Here is a 26195-nt window from a genome sequence, read left to right as displayed (position 1 = left end):
CCACTGGAAGCAAAGTTTAAAAAAAAAAGGTTATTATTGCGGTAAAAACGCAAGTTATTTGTAACACTTTTTTGAAGGTGTTTTAGATATATTTTTAATTATTTTAATTAAGATAGCTTTTTTTCAATTGTACTGTACATTATAGTTCATTGATATTTGTTTAGGCTGTACATTATAGTGACAAAAATTATTTTCTCTGCACTAAGCTATAATGATAGCAAACAATTACCAAGTGATATTTTATTACTTATGATTAAAGCAATGCTATGGCAATATAAAACAAGGGTATAGTTACTGACTAGTGGGACAGTAAAAAATGCAAGGCAAAGCATTGTAGGTTGAGTACAACTAACTGAATGTGTCGTTAACCCTTATGCAATTTCCTGATTTTGAAGTGCATTTTATGAGCCTGCACAACCATTGCCCATAGTTATGTCACTTGTTTGTGAAAAGAATACACTTTAGTTTGAAATGCATGCATCAAGTTCTATACTAACCCTCAGTGTACTGAGATACAAGCCTCTAAAAAGTACATTTTTTATCATATTTTCATGTTTTCTTTCACTTTGCTGCTAGTTATCATATTATAAAGTATGTGAATATGCATATTCAGTTTATAACTCATTTCATGGTACGTTTTTAATCATACTAGTTTTTTAAACAGTATCTGGAAGTCCCTGGAGGAAAGTTTCAACCTGGATCAGTTGACTAAATTGAAGTTCATTTTACTGTTTTGAAGTACTGTGTTCTTGAAAAGAATTTGCCCATAATTCTGTCACTTGTTTGTGAAAATGCACATACTCTAGTTTGAAATGCAGACATCCAGTTCTACAATGACCCTCAGTGCACTGAGATAAAGGCTTATGAAAACATTAGCATTTTTCGATACGAAAACTGCCATTTTTTGGCAGCTCAGATGGTGAGCCATGCAACTAATGAGGGTATTGAACAATTTCTATATATTCTCACATAAATTACGTACAAAAACCATGGTTGAGCCTGAATGCAGGGAACAAGAGGGCCTCAAACATGGCACTTTGTCGTTTTTTTTCTACAAAGTTTGGTGACCCTTGAAAGGCTGTACTGAAGATCAATCACAAAATTTATGATATATATCAATTTAGGTACTAAATGTCATATTGTAAACACAAGAAATTTTTTGGCTGATGCTTAATACACAGAAATAAAAATATGCGTCTTCTAAAATCTTTAAAGGAATCCACCATAAAAATTTGAGCAAAATCAAAAGTGGTGTATATCCGAACACTCCATTTCTTCCCAGTTCTTATAAAAACTGGCTCTTAATACATGTCAAACATCTCCATAACAATTCCAAAGAAAACAAATCGTCATTCATCTTCTAACAGTTATAAATACAGCCTGGAATTTGGTAGTAAACCTTCAAGGCCAACAAATTTCTTGAGGCAGCCACCAAACCTTGACATTTCTCCTAACCTGACTAAAAAAGTGTTTTTAAGACTTCAATTTCAAAAAAATCAGGAGAAGGGAATCAAAAAAAAAAAAATCGGTCGGCACTTTTTTGAATTCGTACAGCCAATTTATAAAGGGCCCCACCAGATTCCTCCAATCGGGCCCCACATGCGCTAAGGCCGGCTTTGCACATATGATGTGTTCAGTTTTCCTTTCTTGTCTGTCTCTTGACGAATACTGAAAAAAAAATGCTTTATTGTCTTCTGCGACATTAATGGAAAAAAGAAATTCTTACATGAATAAACTGATTTATTTTCATATCACTGGAAAGCTACACTATGTGTCAATAAGTGGAGTTAGGTTTAGACTATAAAACTTTTATTAACTGTTGCTTAAACACTTTTTTTAAAAGAGCTATAAGGCCTAAAATGTGGAAATCTGCCACTTGTGCAAACTCTGATTGAAGTTATTGTAGTTGATGTGTATTAATACAAAGTAAAAAGTACGCATTCTTGCAATCTTGGTTGTTCAGAATTTAATTGAAAAAAAAAATGTTTTGTTTTTTCCAAAAAAAAAACACACAAATTTATTTTAAATCATACCTTTACGCCGATTGCCTGAAGGTTCAAGTTTTGTGACTTTATTGATGTTGAACTTGAAAAGTCGCTTTGTTCTCCTTTTTAAACGATGTATTTCTCTAGAATTTTCAACAGAAAGACTCATCTTTACTGCATAAATTTATCAATTAAAACTAATGAAAAAAAAAGAAAACAGAATCCTGACTACTAAGAATTTTTAATCTTTAAGGACGTAACACCTGCATTTTGTTTAGATTTTTACAGCTGCAATACGCACTTCACTTCATTTCGCGTGTGGTATATTATATTAGGATATTTTGCTCAAATTCTTACCATCTTTCTTAAACTTGGTTTCTCCTCTTCCAGGAAAGAAATTTTGGCTTCTCCTCTTTAAGAAAAAAAGAGAAGCCAAAGAAAGAAATTTGGCTTCTCCTCTTTATTCACCACACAGAAATAAGTTAAAAGACAAATACGCAGCCGAAAAAAATGTAAATGAAAACAACTGGTAAAAATTAGGTACAATTCAACCAGAGTTGTTTGGTAGAAATGACGTTCGGGGTAGCAATATCAAAATAGGGTGTGGGGGGTGCCCCTGATAGCGGATATGAGCAGGGGGGTCGGACAAATATTTAAAAAAATGTTTTAGCTGTTGAAAACTTTTGTGAACCATATTTTATGACAAGCTCTTCAAGCTATTCGCAACTCCAAAGCTCGAATACGCTACCTCGCGGTGATTAACAATACAACTGAAAAGGGTAAAACATTCCGTTCCACGTGTTTTCTTTGGGGTAAATTAGAGGCTTCAGACAGCTTGTGATGTAATGTACTTTCAAATGAATAGAAAAGAAAGCTCCCACAAACACGACGAAAAATTACCGTCAGTCACTATAGGTATATATAATAAGTTACGGCATTGGTTTGTTTTACCTTTTCCGTCCTTTATTCAAAGGCTGACCTAAGTTAAGATGCGTTCCCCTTCATTCTTTAGTTCGAATATTTGCTGAAAAGTTCCTGAGAGACAGAGATTTCCTTTACTATTAAAGATGTCTAAGCAAGTAATCTATCAATGATATATAAAAAAAAAGGAAACTTCTAAAGTGGGGTAGCATCTCTGAATTCGAATTTGAAACGAATGGAGATGTGCACCTTTCCTAAAGTAGAATCAGACCTATTCAAGTGGTTCCAGCAGTATCGAAATCAAAATCATGCTTTTGATTTTTTTTTCTCTCAATATTTTTGATTAACCTGTGCATATTGTGCTGAAAAACTTTTAATTTCTGTAATTTTGTCTGTTAATGTACATATTAATTAAAATATTTGATGGGTTTTAACATTAAAATGTCAAAAACCAAAACTAGCGGTAAGTCAAACTTCCGATAAGTCGAAGTTTTTTGTTGGCACATTTAGATTCGAGTATTCCCGAATTGACTGTATATCATTGCATAGTTAAAAAACTCAAATACATAGGAGAAAAATAGCATAATTTTAGAGTAGCATCATTACTTGAATGCAATGGTGAAAGGGCTATGGGTTTCTAGCAACCCCTCCACCCTCTCTCATAATAGAATACCTGAACTCCTAACGTCCTCTAAGATTATCTTAAGCTTTGGTTCAAGGACTTCGATCATTAAAAATATCCGCGCAAGAGTCCCGAATTCATGATGCCTTCTAACATCGTCTAAAATTTTGTTTTTGAAACTTCAATTTTGAATAATTTCTAAGAGAGATTCTCTACACCCCAGCCCTTATCCTGAAAGGTGTCCTGCAGTTGCGTTTTTAAAACTTAATTTTGGAAATATTCTGGGGAAGAGCCCCGAACCCCTTCTTGTCCTCGAACTTCAAATATAGAAAAGAAATGAGTTTTTAGGATTTAAATTTCGAAAAAAAAAATCCAGGGGAGTGCCTGCTGTCCCCCTTCCCATGATCAAAGATCCTATAAAATTTAGTTTTTAGGGCTTAAATTTAAAAAAAAAAAAAAAATCCGGGTGAGTATGAACATTTCCTCTTGTCATCAAAGGTAAGTTACTAATTCTGATTTCTAAACTTAAATTATGAAAAAAAAATTTGGGAGCACCCGAAATTTTCTCTTCCGCCACGTCATTAAAACTTGTCTAAAATTTCATTTTTGAAACTTCCATTCCGAAAAATCTCCGGAGGAAGGGGGGTAGCTCCGAATCCAAACCTTTTCCCTAACAATTACAAAGATGGCTTATAATTGTGTTTTTTGAACCTCAAATTCAAAATTTTTCCACCGAAAGGTCGCATGAACCCCTCCACTCTCTGAATTTCAACAAAGGAAATCTACAACCGAGCTTATTTAGGACATATTTTCATTTTCAAATAAATAAAGTGCATTCACGATCCATTTTCACCTCCCCATCGTTAAAAATTGTATAAAACTTCCTTTCTAGGACTTAAACTTCGTGAAATTTCAAAAAACAGTCTCCGAGTTTGAACCATTTATAAAAGTCCTTGAACCTCTCCTCCTCGGAACATCACCAGGGATCGTGGAAACTGCAATTGTAGAACAACAATTCCGAACAATTGGGGGGAGGATCACTGGGAATGTTACGCTTACGACTGTAGATTCATTCTTAATTCTCTTTTTTCCGCTTATATTACGCAATTGTCTTGACTGCTCATACGATAGCAATACCCCACCCCCCTCTCCAAGAATTAATCTGGACTCGCTCTTGCTACACTTACCTTTGATATAAATTGAGGGTCTTCTAAATACCCTCCCCCCAACTTTTTGACCTCGTGATGGCCTTGTTAAAAGAAAATGCAATCATTCGCTTCAATAAAAGTTGGAGACACTGAGACTATACAAGATTTTTATGACCTCAGCTCCTCCAAAAACAAAATCCTGCATTCGACTCTGCAAAGAAGCAAAAATTTTGAAAGTGCCGAAATGTACATTTAACATTATTGATACTATATTTTTTTTTATTTCTGCAATTATTGTAGAAAAGAAAGATTAAGCTTAAATAAAATACCTCAGGCAGCTTGAATCATTATGCAAAATATTTGCTACGTGTGCATACGCACGATACACTCACAGGCACAACATATTTGGGGGGCACATAGGGGGTCGCAGGTTGTTTAGTTGGTGAAAAGGGGGTCGTAACGTGAAAAAGGTTGGAAACCACTGGTCTACAACGATACTGTTGGGACCTAAAAAATTATTGTTGTAGACAGATTATTGTTATAGACAGTTTGATTATTTATGCTGACAGTTTTCTGGGACCAAGGAAAATATCGTTATAGAAGGTTTATTGTTATACAGTATTGTTATAGACAGGTTTCACTGTATATAGTAGTCTAACTATCACCCTTAAATCTTAAATAATCTTCAAATTGTCTGCCTTATTTCCTCGCTTTGTACACTTAATAAAAAGAGGACCACGAAATATATCCTGCCGTTTTGTTTGTAGTATGTCCTGGAGGGCCTCATGGTATTCCCTTCTAGTTCCTACCTAGACGTCTCTAAAATCCTGAATGGTGCACAAGTCGTTCTGCTAAGACCTATTTAAAACATGCTCAGGACACAGACATGAGGTTAGGTCCATATGTGGTTATTACATAGTACCTTCTCCCCATGCATGGCTAATACAAGCAGTACAATAGGAAACTGGAGCTTATTAGGATCACTAAAACTAATTAATGAGTAAAAATCCAGATATTTTCACAAATAATTTTGATGAAATCTTTAGTTTGTATGTATTACTAGAACATATGAAATCCAAGAAGCAAAGAGACACAGAACAATTCTTTTGAGGTAATTTAGGATGTATGTGAGGTTGGCTTGCACATTATTCACTTTCACATTTATGAGAGAGCTGGCACTGCTATTTAATATCCACTTGGCCACAAAATAATATAAATCAGTATTTGCTTTATTTTATCTGATATACCCACACCTAGATATTCTTCTACCCCTTGTCTCCTAAGAGGGAGCGCCCCACAGGTTGAGAACCGCTGGTCTAGTTGAACCATATGACTTAAGAGATCTTTGTCTCCGTTTTTACTAACACAGTGATGGACTTGTTCCTTCCAGTTAAATTCCTGCTCCAAGTGTCCTGCTCCATTATGCCTCTAAACCTCAGTAAATCTTACTACACTGAATTTAAGTTATGTTTAACTTTTAAATATTCACTCAAATTTTGAAAGTAAACTCTATCCAAATAGAAATAGTGTTTATGTTACCATGAAAGAATAAAATTGGAAAATGTCAAAATTCAACAGTGATATTCAGCATCTCACCAATATTTTTATACACTGGTGGCCAATTGCTAAGGACAGATCCCAATGGGCTATATAGCGCGTAAAAAAGTACGTGTAATTCGATGCCAAGTGAAATATACTAATGCAAAAAACTCTAGTACATTGTAATAGCAATAATTTATTGTGCTTTGATATCCAGAACACGTTGAAAAGTGTTCAGAGGACAAAATGGTCATTGAGGTCTGAATACGTAAAAGTGAAAAAATGTAAAAACCGTTCCCAGGTGTTCTGGCATAAAATGTAAATATGAGATATGGCTACCATGGAGGGCGATGCAAACTTCCACACGTCATGTGATGCTTTACACAACATTATCCAGCAGCTGTTGGGCTAATTTATCCCATTCTTCTGTCAGTCATGGATAAGGATATCCTTGCTTATTGGAGAGCGTTGTCGGCCAGCAAGACTGCTCCCCAAAATTTTCAATGGGATTCAGCTTTAGAAAACATGCTGGACGTACTATGAGTTAAATATTTTGAGCGAGCTAGACACTCCTGGACAGCGATTATTAGTCGACATGTTGGGTTGCATTCATAAACACGAATTGATCGACCACAGCACCACGTGAACATGAAGTAGCAGAACAACATTAATGTATCAGTAGCCATCATAGTCTTGTTGGGAAGCACTTGAGCGAAGTACAGCCATTAATCATAAACCTACCAACACCATGACACAACTTGTAGGATACTAGTCCTTTTATGTTTATCAGCTTTTATGCTGTACCACTCTCATGCCAGATAAGTTGTCGTCCACAATTAGACGACAGATTGAGCCTGCTTTCTTCTGAGAATGCTACACAAGCTCAGTCGACTTCTCTCCAATTGCGATGCTGACGACATCATTACAAATGAGCAAATCACTGACTTGTAGACAATGGGATGTACAAAACAAGCTGACGAGCGTATAGTCTTACTGCTTGCAAACGTCTGACTGCAGTTTTTCGGAATATTTGCTTGCTAGTAGCAGTAGGAAATTGCTTTGCTACCACAGTAGCTGTGTTGCACTGGTTTCTTTTTGTTACCATCACTATGTATCAATCTTCTGCTGACGTCGTATTGTGTACAGTCTCCGTCGTGACATTTGCTACACATTTAATTTGGTTGAAATGATTTCCAAGCCCTCGAAACAGCCCTGTGGCTGACGTCGAACTCCCTGGCAACATCTGATTTTTCTACCCTTTTTCAATGTTTCCAACCACATGGTCAGGTGATGTCAGGAAGACATGCTTAAAAATGCAAGTTGTCAATTGATTCTTTCCGGTCAAACTTTGTCTTTGAGCAACAATGATCATCACGCACCAAACCCTTTATATCGCTAATCAGCGCTATCACGTGATCAGAAACGTCGTGAATCTAAAATCTGCGTATGCACAACACTTCTTACTGTGTCCCGAACTTATGCTTATTTCCATATTTCCTTGCCTTCCATTTTGTGGTTGCTAACGCTGATATTAATATCCGTCCTTAGCAATTGCCCACCGATGCAGGTGTATGTTGGTATTCGCTTGCCAACGTAGATAATTACTATATTTCTGGTTTCGCATACAAAATGAACCCGTTCCAAAAATATTAAGTTTCCCATTATTAATGGTTCTCTTAAATTGCTAAATCCTGTTACCATAGCATTTCAATATAATTAGTTATAAAGCTGGTCTAAAATTTCTTCAACCTTACTGATTTTTATGCTTTAACTTTTTCTCAAATAAAAAAGTAAACTTCAATTTTTACAATAGAGAAATAGATTCAAAAAAAAAAAAAAAAAAAAAAAAAAACTAGAAAAATTGATTCTGATGAAAAAGATGCACAGACTCTTGCATAGAATCAAAAACTGGAACAAGATAACCACATTCTACAAAGTATTTTTTTTTTTTCGCTACTTTTGAATTTTAATTTCATTAAGCAAAAAATCAAAGTTGATGTTAAATAAATAACAAGCAAACACAGTTCAACAAATACATAAAGAAATTTCACAACATAGATATAAAGTTTTTATTGAATTATTACTTTAAAATAAAAAAAGTGTTTAAATTACACAGCAAAAATAACATAAAATTAGCCTTAGATGAAAATGAAACTAATCCTAGCGGAAACGGCCCAGGTTTCCGCTTCTGCTTCATCTTACACCATTTAATCTACTGGAAAATATCACATGAAATAAAAACAATAACATATTTTAAAAACATCATAAAAAGACATAAAAATAAAATTCCAGACTAAGCAGGTTTTCTGTTTAGAAATGACTTCCATTCTGTTCCCTCAGTAGGAAATGTTTTCTTTTTTTTTGGAAATCATCTTACATCTTTCAATCTACATGAAAATTCAACATGCAATAAAATCAGTAAATTAAAAGTATAGTAAAATTCTAAATTAAAATTTCTTTTTCTTATCTTCTACAAACTGTTTAATAGCTTAATCAAAAAAAAAAAAAATCATTACACAGCTGCCTTACACTGTTCAATCTATCTGAAAACTCCACATGAAATAAGAATAATAAATTGTTTTTAAAATATAATAAAGACAAAACTAAATTCTGGATTAGACAGGTTTTCTCTTTTTGAATGACTAATATTAGATAGTAGAAAATATTCTTTTTAAAAAGTATGTTACATCTTTCAGTATACATGAGAATTTAACATACAATAAAAATAAATTAAAAGTATAATAAATTTCCTTTTTTTTTTGCACCACCTATAAACCATTTAAACCTTAACTATTAGGATGTTTCATTACATTTGTTTTACACCATTCAATCGCTTTGAAAATTCCACATGAATAATGGCAAAATGTTTTTAGAATACATAAAACCCAAATTAAAATCCCTGATTAGGCAGGGTTTCTCTTTTGCATGACTAATAAACTCTTAGTAGGAAATGATCCTTTATGGAATTTTCATACAGAACTGAATCTATTTGAAAGTTCAACAAATGATAAAAGCAGTAACGTGTTTTAAAATAGATTAATGCTCAAAAATAAAAATTTTGACAAAGCAGGTTTCCTCTAAGTAAGTAGGAAATGTTCTTTTTTGCGTTAACCATGCATCTTTCAACCAATATGAGAATTCAACATATTATAAAAACAGCAAATAAAAAAATGAAATAAAAATAATTTTATCTTAACAAGATTTTTTTTTCTGCATCATCTATAAAATGTTTAACATTAATTATTAGGAAATGATCCTTTAAGCAACTATCTCACAGTATTTAATCTATTTGTAATTCAATATGCAATTAAATTGTGAAATGTTTTAAAAATATTTAACAAAAACTCATAAAATTCCAATTTTAAGTAGATTTTATCAATTGCCACTTCTATAAACTGTTTGACATTACCTATTATGAAATTACCTTACAGCATTCAATTTATTTGAAAGTTCAACAAATGATAAAAACAGTGAAATGGTTTAAAAAATAATTATACATAAAACAAAATTCCATATTAAATAGGTTTTATCTTTTGTCCATTCTTTTAACTGTTTGACCTTAAGTAATATGATTTGCTTTTTTATGAAATTACCGAACAGCATTCACTTTATTTGGAAATTTAAGAAAAGGTAAATTTTTTAAAAAATATATATGTTTAAAAAAACATTTAAAAAGTCAGTTCAAATAGAACGTCAAACATTTTCTTATGAATACAACTTTGTACTGAAACTAAAACTGTCCACATTAAGTGATGATTTAGAATTCTTCAAAAATGCAGCCAAATCACGCTTGCACCGAAATTTAATACCTTCAGGGCTGGAAAAAAATAGAGAATTTTATTACATAAACATATGTAGGATAGTTTTAAAAACATGAACAATAAAAAAAAAGGTGCAAAATGTGCAGGTGTAAAATATGTAATTAAGCTTAATAATCTCAAATGCAGAATTATTCTACATTTACAGAGACTAACAAAAGTATTCAGCTCAGAATGTGTACAGTTAAAAGGAAGAATGGGATAAAAAGGTAATTTCCTAATTTGAAAACATTTCAAAATCATTTTTCGGAAAAATAGTGACGTTATACAGAAAAGTTCAAAAATAAAACAATGAAATAAGTCTCATTAACATTAAATTTGCTGCTGGAGCAAAAAAAAAAAAGTACTTTAAAAAAATAAATCTACATGAATTTTGAGACATATTACATGGAGATCAGTGGTATTTTTAGCAGATCAGCTCAACATGACAGGAATGTTTTAGGTGGTGAAGGGATTGATCAAAGAATTTGTAGTAAACACAGTGAACAAAACATATGAATCAATATGTTGCTCCATGGAAATATAATTAAAATAATTATGATCTCCAACCTTCTTTATATTCATTGAATCAAAAAGTAGTATAAGCCAAAGATTTAAAAAAAAAAAAAAAAAAAAAAAAAAAATTAGATCTAAACACACATTTTTTAGATTTAAGTTTATTGGTTAACTAGGACTCACTAGGCACTAACAGAAGCGTTCTAGTACGAGTCACTGGTTAACCAATCAAAAATGAAAACGTTCTAAAAGACATCAATCATCAGGGGATAGTAAATCGGTCAGTCTATTCAAACTTACTAAACTTTGCCATCTCAATGAAAATAATGTTATTAGGAAACACTATGAAACTAAATGTTACTGAAACAAAACAATCCATCGAACAAAGTTGAAAGTTCCATTTAAATGAAAAATAAAGTAACAAATAATTAAATTAAGCCATTTTCCCATTAAAAAAAAACAAAAACCTAAAATGACCACCAAAGCCATTCCAAAAGTTCTATTAAAAAGTTAAAATGGCACCAAATAATTTTAAAATTGCCATATAAATCCATTAAAAATGTATTGAAATGGCTTAGTTAGAGTAACATAGCTGTGGCTTCTAATGATGTTTAACTTAGTTGGTGAATTACTTGATTTTAATGGTGTTAACGCCATCTAAAACTTATGTTATTTTAAACAATTAACGACCATCAAAGAACATTAAGTTGCATGAAAATGTCTAGATTATGCGGATGTGGTCACACGAAATTGGGATGATGAAACCTTCAATGCTAAATATAGCTGGCAAATTATTTAACATTTTCAAGTCATTGGTTTGTTTTAATTATTCGATGGATCATTTTTATAAGGGGTTTTCAAATAAAAAAAAAGTACCAAACGATATTGTAGGTCTAAAAGATGACTTTATTCAAAGTATGCACCATAGGCCTAAGCACCACAATCCTACTAATTGACCAACCGAAGTATTCCTGGTTCCCAGAATTTCTGTGACCATGACAAGACCTAGCCTTTCACAGCATCCTCGAGTTTGTCGTCCGAGTTAAAAGCGCTTCCCTTTCAAATGCTTTTAAAGTATCAAACATTCGGAAATCACATACCAACATTTCCGACCTGTAGGGCCAGCTGCTCCCACTTGAGCTTGGTGACCTTGGAGACATGTGGACGAACGACACCACAGAGCAGAACCACTCTTCGTGAGCAGTCCCAGTCTTTTGTTCTTGATGAACCTGTGTAGGCTTTAAAGTGTCTCACAGTACACAGAGATAATAATTCTCCAGAGCTCAAGGAATTCAACATGTAGTGGAAAAGACTCAGTTGGATGGCGCTCTTTAACCGAGCCTCTGAGCTCGCGCACATGCTTCGATCTAGCTGAATACTCCAACCACATCCTTAAATGTCTCACTACTTTCTCCTACAGCGGCATATGCAAATATGTTAAGAGTTACGTTGTAAGGACGTTTGGTACCTTTTTATTTGAACATCTCTATCAAGGTTAAAAGAAACTTTTAATGGGAATATTGGCAAAGTTCACAATTGCTAATAAATTTTTTGATGAAAAAACTAAGATGAAATGTATTTTAGCCTTGCTGATTTGGTTAGGTAAAAACAATTATTGCCGAAAATTTGGTGATTGCAGCTAACTCTTGCCAATTGAAGTATCTCCAATTAATTTAAATACTTGGCAGAATTTTACCATATGGCTATGGCACCTAGATTTTTGAAAACTCACTACAATTATTTTACTGTAAATTTAACACTAAAGTTTACAAGCATCACAATAAATAAATTTAAAGAAAGGAAATTTTTTACTGCTTGAAACAAACAATCAAAGCTTACCTTACGATATAAACATCAACTTTTCCAGCAGTTTTCCCAGACTTACGCTGAATAGCTTCTGTTTTCCAGCCATCAGGTAAATTCCCTGAAGAATTTATTTTAGATCTTTTCTTGAGTGAACTAATTCCAAGTTTCTTTTTTTGATTTTGGCTAGACTGCTTCACTAAAGATGAACTTATGATTTTCTTTTTTTGAGTTTTAACAATAGATGACTGCTGAATACTTTCTTTTTCTGCATCAGTTTCCGTTGATAGTTTAGCTGCAGATAGGTCTTTATGTTCGGTACAATTCTTAGCGATGTCTTTGCTAGATTCTTCAATCTGAGTAGAATGACCCAATTGTGACTCTTCTACTTTTTCTTCTGCTAAAACGTGCTGAAGAAAAGAAAATTCAATTTATTACATTCTTTTTATTTGAAAATATATCACAAGCTAAAGACAGAGCGTACATTATTAGCTAAGTAAAAATCAAGGACTTTCCAGGACTTCCATATTTATTTCCTTCTTTCATGAGAAGCTGCCTTAGAGGCCTTAGCCTCTTTTCAGACCTAGTGTGATCCCGAATATGGTATCCATATCTTTCATGTGCCACCATTAAGGCGCACATGTCACTGGCACAGAGAATTTTAGCTGCTGGTTTCCCACCAGAAAAAGAGCACGTAGGATTTCACAATGCGAACTTGAACTAGAGTAAGCCAAATAAATTTTAAAGGATCTTTACATGCTCCCTAATACTAAATACATTAATTTCCTTGATTTGAGTTACCAATGATAATGGCTTCTCTTCTTTACCTTATACTTGAGAACCATTGCATATTTATACAAAATGCAGTATTCAAAACATCAAGCTGTTAAATGACAATACAGTGAAACCTGTGTAATTTGACCACTTGCGGTGCACTACTTTAATGGTCAACTTAAGCAGCTGATCTACTTATAGAGGTTGAATTATATGATAAGATCTAATTCTGCACCTGAAAATAGCGGTCAACTTAGATTGGGTGGTCAACTTCAGGTTTTACTGGGTAAGTAAAAACATGACAACATGTATACATGCACAAATAAAACCTATTAAAAAAGAGTTTAAAAAACTCTGCAAACAGCTGATTTTGCTCGCACACTTGTCAGTAGTCGGACTTTGTGTACCATCATCCTTTTATGCACTGATGAAGGAATTTGTTTTTATAACCATGAATCAGCTGTTTTCAGAGTTTTCTTTTTAACTCCGTATCAATTGCTTTTATTTGTACATGTATACACGTCGTCATCTTTTTAGCTCATTTCATTGTAAATAGTTTTTGACTGCTTCTGTTACGAATTGACAATATATTTAAAAAATATGCTGCATTTCTCTTTTATTAAAGTAGTAATTAAAAACACATATCAAGTGAACTTCATTGGGGGAAGGGAGGGGGTGTGGACTGAAAATATAATATTAAATAATCTACATGAAGATATTATAGGAAATTTGAAACAAATATTTTTCTTGCAGACACCACCCAAGTATAAGAATTCTAAGAAATCTTTAAAATCATCTTAAAGATGTAATGTATAACAATGATAAAATCTAAAAAGTTTTTATTGAAACAATTTTGAACTAGTATAATAATTGTTGCAAGAATAACATGTAATAGTATAAGTATAGAAGAATTTAATTATACTATTAATAGTAAAAATATTTATGCAAAAAATAAATAAATAAATAAACTCTTGACATTCAATCACAAGGAGCTCTTCACTAATCAAGAACTAATGTTTTAATAAATGAATACAGCATTTTGACAGTTAAAAAAAAAATAATAAAAATATTTCGATGTGTACACAAAGTAGAGGTGGGCAATGTCGTTCTTTTGAAAGATCCGCTCATCAGAGGTTTGTTCATTCTTTTGATCCGTTCATTTAACTTGTTCATTTGAACGACTTCGTTCATTTAAAAAAGTTGTTGCACGAGATCTCTGTATGACATACTCAAGTACATTCGAAATGTTTCATTAGACCAGCAACATTCATTAATGGAAAAAATAACTAAAATCATCTAAAAGTAAGAAAAAATTGCCTACAAAAAATGAATAAAAAAAACTTCAGGTTTAGATGTATAAAGGAATTATAGTTCATTTCCTAAGATTTTCTCAGTTGCTGAATGCTAAAAATAGGTTTTCCATTCAAAAAATCGCAGGTTTCATTTCCAACTGTCACAAAATTAAGTTATTAAATTTTACTACTGTATTTAAAAAAAAATAAACTGTTTGTGATGTCAGAAAATTTGCAAAGTTGAACTTACGTGAAATAGTGAACTAATTCTAAATAAAAATATGTCTCCAAGTGTAGTATGGTCACAGGTGAAAATAAAACAAAAAATAATTTTAAATGTGTACTTTCGGTTACATTTTTAAAAATATAAATCAGGAAATAAATAAAAGAGAACTGCAAAAAAGAAAAAAAAGAGAAGAAACAGGTTGTTATATATGAAACACGAGAACAAAGAAATGTTTATTAAAATTATGGTGAAAAAAAAAGTAACAGCAAATATATTGATAACTCAGCTGGAGCAACGATAATTTAATTTAAAAAAAGGTACGCATCTAAATATTGGGGAACTTCAAAATTATTATTTCACAGTACCAGCAAGAACAGAAAAAAAAAAAAGAAACACTTTTTATATAGTAGAAAAAGGAGATAGTATTAATCCTTATTAAAAATCTCTGAATATTAAATGTAAAAAGAGCGACTTGTAAATCGCCAAGTTAAAAATAAAGCCGAATCATTATAGGGCAAGATCCCACTGGGCTTGACCTATCGTCATCGAGTTTCCTAAAATTGTTACCAGAGATGCAGAGTAAAAGTTGTAAATAAAACGTGAAAGTAAGAATTTCTACCTTATTCACATGACCTAATCAGGTTTGCCAGTGGTGGAAAGGTGCCTAAAATAAAAATAAGTAATTTACATTGATCGAGTTTCCAAAAATCGTTATCATAAACGAAGAGTAAAAGATGGAAGTTGGAAACCCTCTGATTGGAGCACTTTTGCTTAGGCAATCCTACACCATCGGTTTTTTAATATTTTTGCCTACATTTTTTTTATATAACTTACGTGGAAACTCGATGAGAGTAAATTACTGATTTTTGGGCACCTTTTAGCTCCTGACAACCCTGGTTAGGAAACCGAGAAAGGTAGGCAACCTTACTTTAACGTTTTTTTACAGCTTTTATTCTTTATTTTTGACACCAATTTTTGGAAAGTCGATGAGGGTAAATTACTCACTTTTGAGCACTTTTTAGCCTCTGGCAACCTGATTAGTTCACAGGCAACCTGACTTTAACGTTTTATTTACAGCTTTTACTCTTCATTTATGACAACAATTACCAGAAACTCGATGAGGGGTAAATTATCTCCCTTATTAAAAACCGTTTATCCCCTGACAACCCTGATTAGGGAGCCGAAAAAGGTAGGCAGGCTTAGTTTAGCGTTTTATTTCCATCTTTTACTCTTCGTTTATGATAACTATTTTCGGAAACTCGATGATGGTAAATTACTCATTTTTAGGAACCTTTCAATCCCTGGCAACCCTGATTAGGTCACGTGAAAGAGGTAGAAATTCTTACTTTCACGTTTTATTTACAACTTTTACTCTTCATATATGTTAACAATTTTTGGAAACTCGATGAGAGTAGGTCAAGCCTAGTGGGATCTTAGACCGTATGAATGGTTTTTTATAGCAGGGATGTTACAGAAGACAAAAGGATAGCCAGAAAAGTGATGACAGGTTTCTTTAGAAATAATTTTGGCAACAGAAAGCATGAGAAGGATTTTAGCAGGTGCATGGGACAGAAAGTGGAAATTCCAAACATTTTGATAGTAACCCAAACAAGAAAACGTTTCTAGTGGATGCACTAGAAAATTGCAAATGAACTGCAATGGTTAAAGAAATTATGAATAGAGCAGAAAGTAAAAATGTTTGACATGAATATGTTGTAATGCATTGAGAAAAAATTAAATTTGAGGTTGATTAAGAGTTCATATCAATTCAGTGCTCCAAACTACTCACCATTCAAAAGAACGGTCATTCATATTTTAGGTGAATGGACAGATCCATTCATTTTAAGGATTCGTTCTTTTAGAAACCCGTTCATTCATGAACAACTAATCCTTAACACAAAGTAACTCAATTTTAGGTGCTTTCATTATTTAAAAGTCTTATATTATGTTTGTCACAACTAAAATTAAAATGCCAAAGAGAAAAAAAAAACATAATTTTAGCAACTAAAAGCTATAGTCAAAATTAACCTAAAAAATACAGATTTCTTTGTGAAATTGTTACAGTAAGCTAATTACTTAAAGACAATGAGTAAAGGAACTAAGTCATTCATCTGTTCTTATGGTTTGTGCAATGGAGACGGCTTCTTCTTTGCCTATAGGGCTGTTTATTTTACAAAGCATAAGCACCATGAAAAAAAAATCAAGTTATGTAAGATAAACAATGGTACAGGCAAAAAAGCAGTCTTAAAAGAAAAATTCACTAATTTTTCTGTAAATTACTGTTTAATACTGTGCAAACCCTTTGCAGGGCAGGGTATAATCCACACCTCATTACATTTTACTTTTTCAACAGATGATCCACCAATGGTGCAAGTTTGGTGTTCAAGACGGAAAACATTTTGAGCCCCCAAGCCCCTCCTCCCCACATGCGGGCTTAAGGAAAAATTTATGAGCTTAAATTTTGACTATGGCAGTTTTAGAATCTGTGTTAACTTTGAATTTTTTGCTTTTGACTTTTCTAATATGAACCTAGTTTAAATTGTAATATTTAAGCGTTTTAAAATCGTTTCGAAAAACCTAAAAACCACCAATAAGGGAGATCTTGGGCTCTCCCCCAGAAATATTTTTAAATTGAAGAAAAAAAATGCAATGGTAGATCATTTTGGTTAAGTTCAGGGAAAGGAGGGGTTCAGGGACTCTCTTACATCAATTTTTTCAAACTGATAGTCCCAAAATCACAACATTGGGCAATCTTCAAAAATATTATGGAAAGAGGAGGGGGGAGAGGGGTACTGGCTCTCCCCGAAATTGAAGCTGATTAAGAAGGAAATTGTACTCTATCTTTCACAATGTTTATACGCTTTTTAAACGCTCAAGAACTCTCCTTCCGCAATATTTTGAAGTTGAAGTTCCAAAACCAGTGATGTTCCGGATATCCGTATCCGCGGATATCCGAGGGAAAATAAAGATCCGTATCCGTTACTTTTTTGACAGATCTTAAACGGATCATTTCTATTCTAAAAATTTTTAAATATTTAAATAAAAGACTCTTAAATACCATTTAAATTAGGTTTTATTCCCTATTTGAATTATAAGATATCATTCAGAAGCCAATTCCTCCCCCCCCCCCTGTTCCAAAAAGGAAAGGGAAATAAGTTTTAAAAGTGTGTATCAGTGTTTGTAGCATCGTAAGCCCCTAAACAGATGAACCGATTTTGATAGTTCATTTTTCGTTCAAAAGCTGACTTGATCGAAAGTGTTCTTAGCTTGGCCTCGTTTTTGTAGAACTTTAATTACTGGAGATATTGGATTAGAACATCAAAACCAACTATCATAAATTAAATAAAGATTGCACAGATTAGTGTTTTTAAGACTCCAGCTTCCGATTTTTTTTAAACCTCACCCTCACCACTTTTAATTCATCAAAGATAGCCTAAACATTTTTGACCCTTTTTTAATGAGTTTGCAGAGGAGAAATCTCAAACCACTCCTGGCTTCAAAAATGGCTTAAAATTAAGTTTTCTGATTTTTTATTCTGGAGCCCTTGAGTACCCCCCCCCCCCCCCCCTAGATTCTCCAAAATAAAAATGTGTTAAGACTTCAGAATTCAGTAGAGGGTAAGTCCGCAAATTAACCCACAGGCTAATTTGCGGACTTACTCTCGTTGCAAGAACAGCGCTTTTTCGCAAACTAGTGCTGCTGTTATTTTTCTCGTTTCCTCCCCCCCCCCCATCCCTATTACCATTCTAGCGAGTGTTATTTTGAAAGTCATTGGAATTTAGTGATTCTTCAGGTCTTAGACTATTTTCTAGAAAATGTCAAAGATGCAGGAAAAGATGCCCATCGATGTTTCAAACCAGCTTGAAATTTGCCTCTGATGTTTTTGAGAATTCCCATTCTCATTGAAATCTTCAAAATCACTGCTAGTTCCTGTTTTACCTGGTATGTTGATGCCCTTTGATGTGGCACAAACATTTCATCCCGTCAGCAATCACACTCAACCGGTGATTCAGATTCAACTCTAAGACAATTTAAGAGCAAACATAATTTTCATTTATGCATGTAAAGTTTATTATAAAAAAAAAAACGCTAATGAGAAAAAAATGAAAGGATGATCGAAAATAGAATGCGAAAAATAAAGACGAAAGGCAATCAAATCGAAAAATTAGTGAGAATAGCAAGCAACTCTGCGATCTGCAATGCAATGAGTTGGAAATAACAGAGCTACCTAAAAAAAGTCAAACGGTGTGAGTTTAAAAGTCACTTCTTCTCCAAAAGCACGTTGCAAACAAAACAAGCCCAAGGCGTAAAATCTAGAGAGTGTCGATGTAAATTTGTGGTTATGGAAAGGTCCAGTAATTAAAGCATATTTTTTGAATACTTAATTTTTTTATTTTTAGTAAAAATTGAAGGAAAGTCATCGAATTTCTTTCCATCCGGACCTCCGGCTCGGAAATTTTGTCGAAGACGGAAATTTCCGAGACGGAGGTCCCCAAGAATAGGTCTTGTACCCATGTGATCCACTGATAAAGAGCAGAAAATTATGGTAAATTTTGCAGTTTTCTTTTTTTTTTTTTTCATTTAATGAATTTTCTCTGAGTTTTTTTTTCATTTTTTTTTCAAATTCCTCAATTTTTCAATTCTGTCACCACTCTGCCCTGGTCATTGCCCAGTTAATGATACAGACATGCACAGATCAGTTCAGAGGCAGAAATAGACTAACATTTTAGGAGGGTTATGCAAAAGAATAGAGTTTTTGGGAAAGAAAAATTCTGAAATTGCTTAGATGTCAATAAAAAACAGGCCAGGAATTATGCATTTAACAGGGTTTAAAAGTTGCTACTTAACTTCATACGCAGTGAAATGAAATAGTATTTGCAAAATTTATTCTTAAAAATAATGAATGAATTTAGAGGATTACTGCAACGGTTCACATTTGACCTAAAATAATATTTCAACACAATATGGATGGAAATATTGTCGACACTATGACCCTCCCCTTGTACTAACCCCTGGTTCAGTTGAAAACTATTAATGCATAACTATATCCTACCTGAAGAACTTCTTCCTGGTTCACATTTTTTTCTTCAATATTAAGCTTTCTGGGTAAATTAAGTAACTCAAAGGCAGACTTGCGAATTATAGATCTACGTGGTCGGCTTGATGGAGATTCAGCACATTTTACTGGACTAACCTTAATGGACAAAATAAAAGATTTTATGACCCACAAGCAATGAAATATTCAATAAAGTGTTAGATACAAATATTACTGCTAAAATATGCAAATGCTGTTAATAGAAATAGTGAAAGTTCTATGAGCGACCACCTTCATTAACAACTAATTTTCTTCCTTATCTATTCGATGTTAAAAATCCTCCGGACAGACATCATCAAAACCTGTCTTAATGACCTGAAGAATGGAAAACTCAGCACTAAAAAATGAAGGAACTTTTGGTAATAGAAAACTAAAACAAGAGATAAAAAAGGAGAGCAATAACACATTTTAGTCTGAACTAACATTTATCTTTTTTTGGAAATAAACCAGAATATGGAGGTAATCATTTCTAACAGATTCCATTCGTGATTCTGTTTAGACCATCAAGATTGATACAAGAAGGTTGTTTTTTGTTCTTTTTTTCATATCTCAGGGCAGGTCAGACATGTTTTCTATCATTGTGAGAGGGTGGTAAGGACGAATAGGTATTCAAAAAGTTGTTCTCGGAATTTTGTTGTTGCTTACAAATAGAATAAGGGAATTCTTAGGTCATTTTGGTGCTCAGAATCTATTTTTTGTTCAGCTGAACAGATTATAAATAGATAGGCTCATACCGTACTCAGACCCCATTAATGATAACAACATTAATAATTAATTTTTGCAGCTAAAAGCTGAACTAGAAACAAAAGACCGATCAGAAAACATAAATAATATAAAGCAGACAAATCTTTGCTCACATTTTAAAGTGAATCAGTTCCTAAATGAAAAAATGATGTAAGAAGCATATTTTAGAAGAAAAAGTCCAATTTCTCTATTTAAATATATCCTCATCGTAATGTTCATTATATACTATAAGCAGAACATAAATGATTTCTGTTGGAGCAATTATTATTTTTTGCCTTTTCAAATGGTCTTTAAGAGCGACCAACCTCCATTAATGACCACTTTTTTAAGAACAGACAGTGGTCACTTCAGAGAAGTTTCACTGTACTTTAAAAAGAAATCCTTGTGTGACAACATGTACAAAGAAAATTAGTTACAACTGAAGCAAAGTGAAATACAAGTAATGAGAGAATCAATAAGTACAACTTGTTTCTAAGTAAACAAACTTGATCTTGTTTCTGATTCAAGTATTTTCAATAAGGAATTGCAGCCAGGTGATAATTGCTTCCAAAATACATAACTTTGCATTATGTTCAGCTTAACTTATCAAATTTTTTATTCATCCTAAATATCATACAAAAACAACCGTAATGAAACGGGGTGTGGAACTGATTGATTTACCCACCATTGACAAATGTATTTTCAGTTAATCAGATATTAATCTCAATGTAGCAATATTTTTGGAAACACAAAAACATTGACTTGATCTTGAATTAAACTCAAAAATAACGTTTACAAAAAATAAAAAATAATAATTAATTAAAACTAAAAACTTAAGCATACAGTGAAATACGTTCAACACAAAAACACTCAACATGAAAAATCAGCAAACAAAAAAATGATACTGCTGTCCGGACAAGACACTGAAATTTAATACACATCTTGTAATAGTAAAAATATTTTGGTAATAACAAAAAAATGATACTGCTGTCCGGACAAGACACTGAAATTTAATACACATTTTGTAACAGAAAAAATATTTTGGGAGTCTTATACTTGTGTTAAACATTTTGCACTGTATTCAAAAAAGAAAAAAACATTGTATTTTAATTTTGTTCAGCCACAAAAAAAAAAACATTTTAAAAAATCTTATATTTTGTAATGTTTAATTTATTTTTTCCGAGTTCAGTTTTAAATTCAGCATTTTATTTCTGTTCTACAACAAAAAACATTAAAAAAAATAGCAAACTTAAAGAAAGACCTTCACAGCAACAGTGAAAGAATTTTTAAAGCAAAGTTTAAGAAACATAGGAGTTTAGTGAGACCTTATTTGGTGTATGCTGTTCAGTTTTGGTTGCCTTATCTGGCGAAAGATATTTCTGTATTGGAAAGGGTTCAAAGAAGGGTAACTAGACTAGTAAGGGGACTTTCAGATTTAGACTATGATACCAGACTTAATAGACTTAATATTTATGGAGTAAAGGAGAGTTAGATGGGACATGATTCAGTTGTTTAAATTTATCAAAATGAAAAAAGTTAATGGATTAAATTTTTGCACGGAAAGCAGGACGAGAGGTCATTGTTTTAAGCTATTTAAATTTCAGGCAAACATGGAAATAAGGAAAAACTACTACTTTAGTAGGGTTGTGGGCACTTCGATCAGCTTACTGGAAGAGGCGGTACTGAGCAAGGGGTTGGATAGCTTTAAGAGGGCTATTGAACTTCATTGGGGACTAATAAATTGACTAGGACCAGCCTAGCTGGGCCCAGAGCCTGTTGCTGTTCATCACATTTGTATTTGTACTTGAAATAACAACTGTGAATTAAAAATAAGCTAATGTATGTCTGCAGGAACTATGTAATTAGAAGAAAATGAGTGGCAAATTTAATTAATTCACCATAATTTACCATGGAAAGACTGAAAATTACATTAAGTTTAAGCACCTTGAATGTAACTATAAAAAATTAAAAAATAAAATAGAGACGACAACAAAGTAAGTAATGCATATCACTCATAGGGGTGGAAAAAAAATGAGGAAAAGGTTCTATATTAGCTTTGTATCAATAAAAATGCTTGTCTTGCATCAGAACTATCCATTTTGTATTAGGACAACCTCCAACTAATGCATATTGTATTGCAGCCAAATAATTTGCACACAAAATTGAGATTTTTTTAACAAGAATTTTCAAAGATAAAACGAACTTTTTCAAGGACTGTCAACTTCCTCTATTTTAAAACACTTAAATAATTGGACCATGTCCTCTCTTACTCGTCTCTGCTCACGACTTACCAAGCAAACGCTATAAGAAATTAGAAAGCAAAATTATACTGTCATAGCTCAGGATGAAAGCAGTAATTAACAAAAGTTGTAATGTTAAATTTTTCCAATGATTACTGAATCAACTAAACTAATTTTGAGAAATACTGATAAATAATGCTCAGCAGTTAGATGAAACTTACTTGCACGGGAAGAACTTGACTAACACCATTGGAATGTTCAATACTGTCACTTTTGCCGATTCCATTATTTTCAGAATCGGCACCATTTGATGATTCTACAAATTAAATATTTTGTATTGATTTAACTTACTTCATAAAAATATATTACTGATCTTGACATTTAAAGAAATAAAACTAATGTTTTTATAAATTGTAAATTCAATTCCGTAGGTAAAACCTCAACACGTAAATCCAAGTGTTGGGTTGCTCCAAAATTAATAAATTACATTTCTTTCTCTCACAAATGGAAGTTCCCTGGAAATTTAGGATCTGTTACTGAAGAAAAGGGTGGAAATATTCAACCAAGGCATTAAAGACATGGAAAGCAAATATCAAGGAAGATGGGGCAGAAACATGCTCGGTGACTACTGTTGGATGTTAACGAGAAACAGACCTCATATTAAACATAAAAGAAGAACGTCAAAGAGATGTTTCAAACAAAAGCGTTTGTAATTGAAGTGGCATGAAAATTGTGATTTTTATGCATTTAAACTGATAAAAATTTATTTCTGAAGAATCAATGTTAATCAATAAAAATAGATTATTTTACTTATGTTTAAAACAGGGAGGGAAAAAAAAGAACTGTTGCCAGATACTACTTGCAAAATTGGTCGAGATAATTATATTTGAAACAGAATAATAGCAAAAAAAAAATTAAAATCCTGAAGCACTGGGGAAAAAAGGGGGTTATTTTTGAAATCAGGAAACCAAATAACATAAAGTCCTGCCAAAACATATTTTAAATTTTTCCAAAACTTTAATTTGCAGGGTTGTGATTTTAAAGTCTTAATTATTCTCAAAATTTAATCATACATTAAGAATATGCTAATATTTTACTCCATTAAAATTACACATGGAGGAAAAATATAATAACAGCATTGTGCTTGCCCCCCCCCCCCCAAGAGTAGATTGGTGCTAAAAATTAAGCAGTCGGCTATTCTTTCTAGGGTCCACCTGTACACCACATTTGTTAAAATCTTCCCTTTTTTCTTCAAATACAGTACTTACAAAGACTTAAGGAGAAAAAATTTAATTGCATTGCACCACCTATGGCCCCCAACCTAGATTATGCTGCAGGCTACTTTCCAATTTTTTCCAAGTTTTAAAATACACATTCAAAAAAAAAAGCTTATATTTCACATTTCCTTAGGCCACTTCCAGAAATAGGTACCATGTGGGATCCATGCACTAGCCCCCCCCCCCCCCCACCCTAAAATGGATGGCAGCAAAATGGAATTAGCACCTGCTTCGTAATATATGGAACCTGCACCTGTTGATGTAGTTAGTATATGGTGAACTGATGAACAACAGCGGTGAGCAAGGTTGTAGCACTGGTGCTAATGACATTAGTTGGTTTTTTCTTCTGTATTAACGGTAAGCATACTTTTTTAATATTATAATTAACATTTAAAGCATTAATAATGCATTGATTGCAAGAAATGAAAAGTCTTGCAGTTTTCGGAGACAGGTGACCCATAGCGAGCAGAAAGCGGTAGCTTCCTACAATTGAGGCAAACTTAAGGAGGCAGCATTATGAAGGCTAAGCAGATCCAAATCACAGCATTACGAAGCTGCAAGGGTAGGTTTGCCCAACCCATAGTTAATAATTAAAATCCTAATATGCCATAAAAATTAAACTTGTTGTAGCAATTTGGTGATAACATTTTCCTTCCAAATTGATAGAGTTTTACTTCCATACCTCAAAATAATAATGTAGGAAATGAAAAACAGACAAGAACTCTGAAAAATATACAGAATTTCAAGGAAAAAAAGCATAAAAATGTTTTAAAAAAAATAAATAAAAAAAAAAGATTTGTGTCAAATCTTTTCTTTTTGCAGATAAAACACGCTGCATGGTTAGAAAATATAGCACTAAAATAATACTTTAGTTTTATTATTTTTGATAAATCATTAAAAAGAACAAAACACACTAAAATGCCTTGGTCATTGAAGAATATAAGAAAAATGTTCGTTTTTGAGTCTTAGGTACTTTTGTTTAACACTAGATTTATGAAGGAGTCATTTTGACCTCAAGCAAACATTTTTTGCTAACTGCTCCTCTATATTTTCCTAAAAAGCTTAACCCTTCCTTGACTTTTCCTAAATTATCTTGCAGTGTAATAACAAAGTTTTTAAGAAAAAAGAATTTTTTAAAAACCCAAACTAAAAGGTTATTAAAATAATCAGCTATTCAACATTTTGAAGCACAAAAATGCAAATTACAGCAGGAACATGTTTGGTGTTACAAGGAACACCTTTTTCAATGCAAAGAAGTATGAGCTTCTGGATGAAAAGTCATCCGAGAAAAGCAAAACTGTGGAACAGGAAACACAGGTATTTATGGGCAGTTCTCAAAAGGTGGGAACAAACACAGACCTCAACTTTGAAGCTTCAACACCAAATAACTTTCATTTTAATTAACTCAAAAATTTTTGAGTTAAACTATAATACTGTATAGAGACAAGAATTGACATAAATTATGGAAAAAATGCTCTTCAAATGCCCTTAAAAAAATATTTTCTTTGCTAAAAGGCACAATTTTGGACATACCAAAACGTTAACTGAGCAAATGTACCATTAAAAAAAATTTTTTTTTAATTATTTCCATACGTTTCAAAAAAAAATTAAAGGTATGAATCTTACACTGAATAACTTTTTGTTAATATTTTACACAGATAACAAAAATAAAGATAGATTATTTACTTTGTCAACGATTTAAAAAAAACGTAACTTTGAAATTTGATGTATGTCCAAAAGTTGCGATCTTTAAAATGCTATTATTTGAGAACTAAGTATATGATGTTTTTGTTTTAAAGGTATTTATCGATCCTCAGAATCAATTTTTAATTGTTTAAAAGTGTTTTCATAAGCTTTTATGCAGTATCTTAGAAGAAAAATGATTTTTCTTAAACATACATGTGAGACGTCCAAATGGCGTTACGATCTTGATGCCGATAATTCTGTCCGTTTATTCATAATTTTTGATGATCCACTGTCTTCTAACCTCAATAAAAAAGGTTATTATAATGTTATCTTTTTTAATCCATTGGTATTTTGCATAATTAATACGTTACACATTGAACAATGCATAAATTACAGTAGTAACATGGCTTTCTATGATCGAACGAAAGCCATTTTGCGCTAACATCGCCAAGCAAACTTCCGCTGGCGACATTGGCAACAACACAGTATACGATACGCTAAAGGTTACCAGAGGGGAATTCCAGTCTGACAAATGTAGTTTATCGTCAGCT

General features: G+C 32.6%; 2 protein-coding genes across 2 annotated transcripts in view; both read right to left on the bottom strand.

Annotated features, from left to right (window-relative positions):
* The window catches only part of LOC129229913 (kelch domain-containing protein 10-like), a 41137-nt gene extending 38874 nt beyond the window's left edge, over positions 1–2263 (bottom strand). The window contains exon 1 of the mRNA XM_054864294.1: positions 2034–2263. Coding sequence (XP_054720269.1) covers positions 2034–2154 — 121 coding nt within the window. The 5' untranslated portion in view covers positions 2155–2263. The remainder of the gene's footprint in view (positions 1–2033) is intronic.
* Positions 2264–8251: 5988 nt separating this feature from the next.
* LOC129229309 (uncharacterized) overlaps positions 8252–26195 on the bottom strand; it is a 68913-nt gene continuing 50969 nt past the window's right edge. The window contains exons 5-8 of the mRNA XM_054863592.1: positions 22903–22997; positions 19677–19817; positions 12368–12741; positions 8252–10032 (exon numbers count right to left, since the gene is read on the bottom strand). Coding sequence (XP_054719567.1) covers positions 9921–10032; positions 12368–12741; positions 19677–19817; positions 22903–22997 — 722 coding nt within the window. The 3' untranslated portion in view covers positions 8252–9920. The remainder of the gene's footprint in view (positions 10033–12367; positions 12742–19676; positions 19818–22902; positions 22998–26195) is intronic.

Source organism: Uloborus diversus, chromosome 9 (assembly GCF_026930045.1).
Source record: "Uloborus diversus isolate 005 chromosome 9, Udiv.v.3.1, whole genome shotgun sequence".
Classification (NCBI taxonomy): domain Eukaryota; kingdom Metazoa; phylum Arthropoda; class Arachnida; order Araneae; family Uloboridae; genus Uloborus; species Uloborus diversus.
Note: the sequence above shows the minus strand (reverse complement) of the source record. Positions and strands in the feature narration are given on the sequence as shown.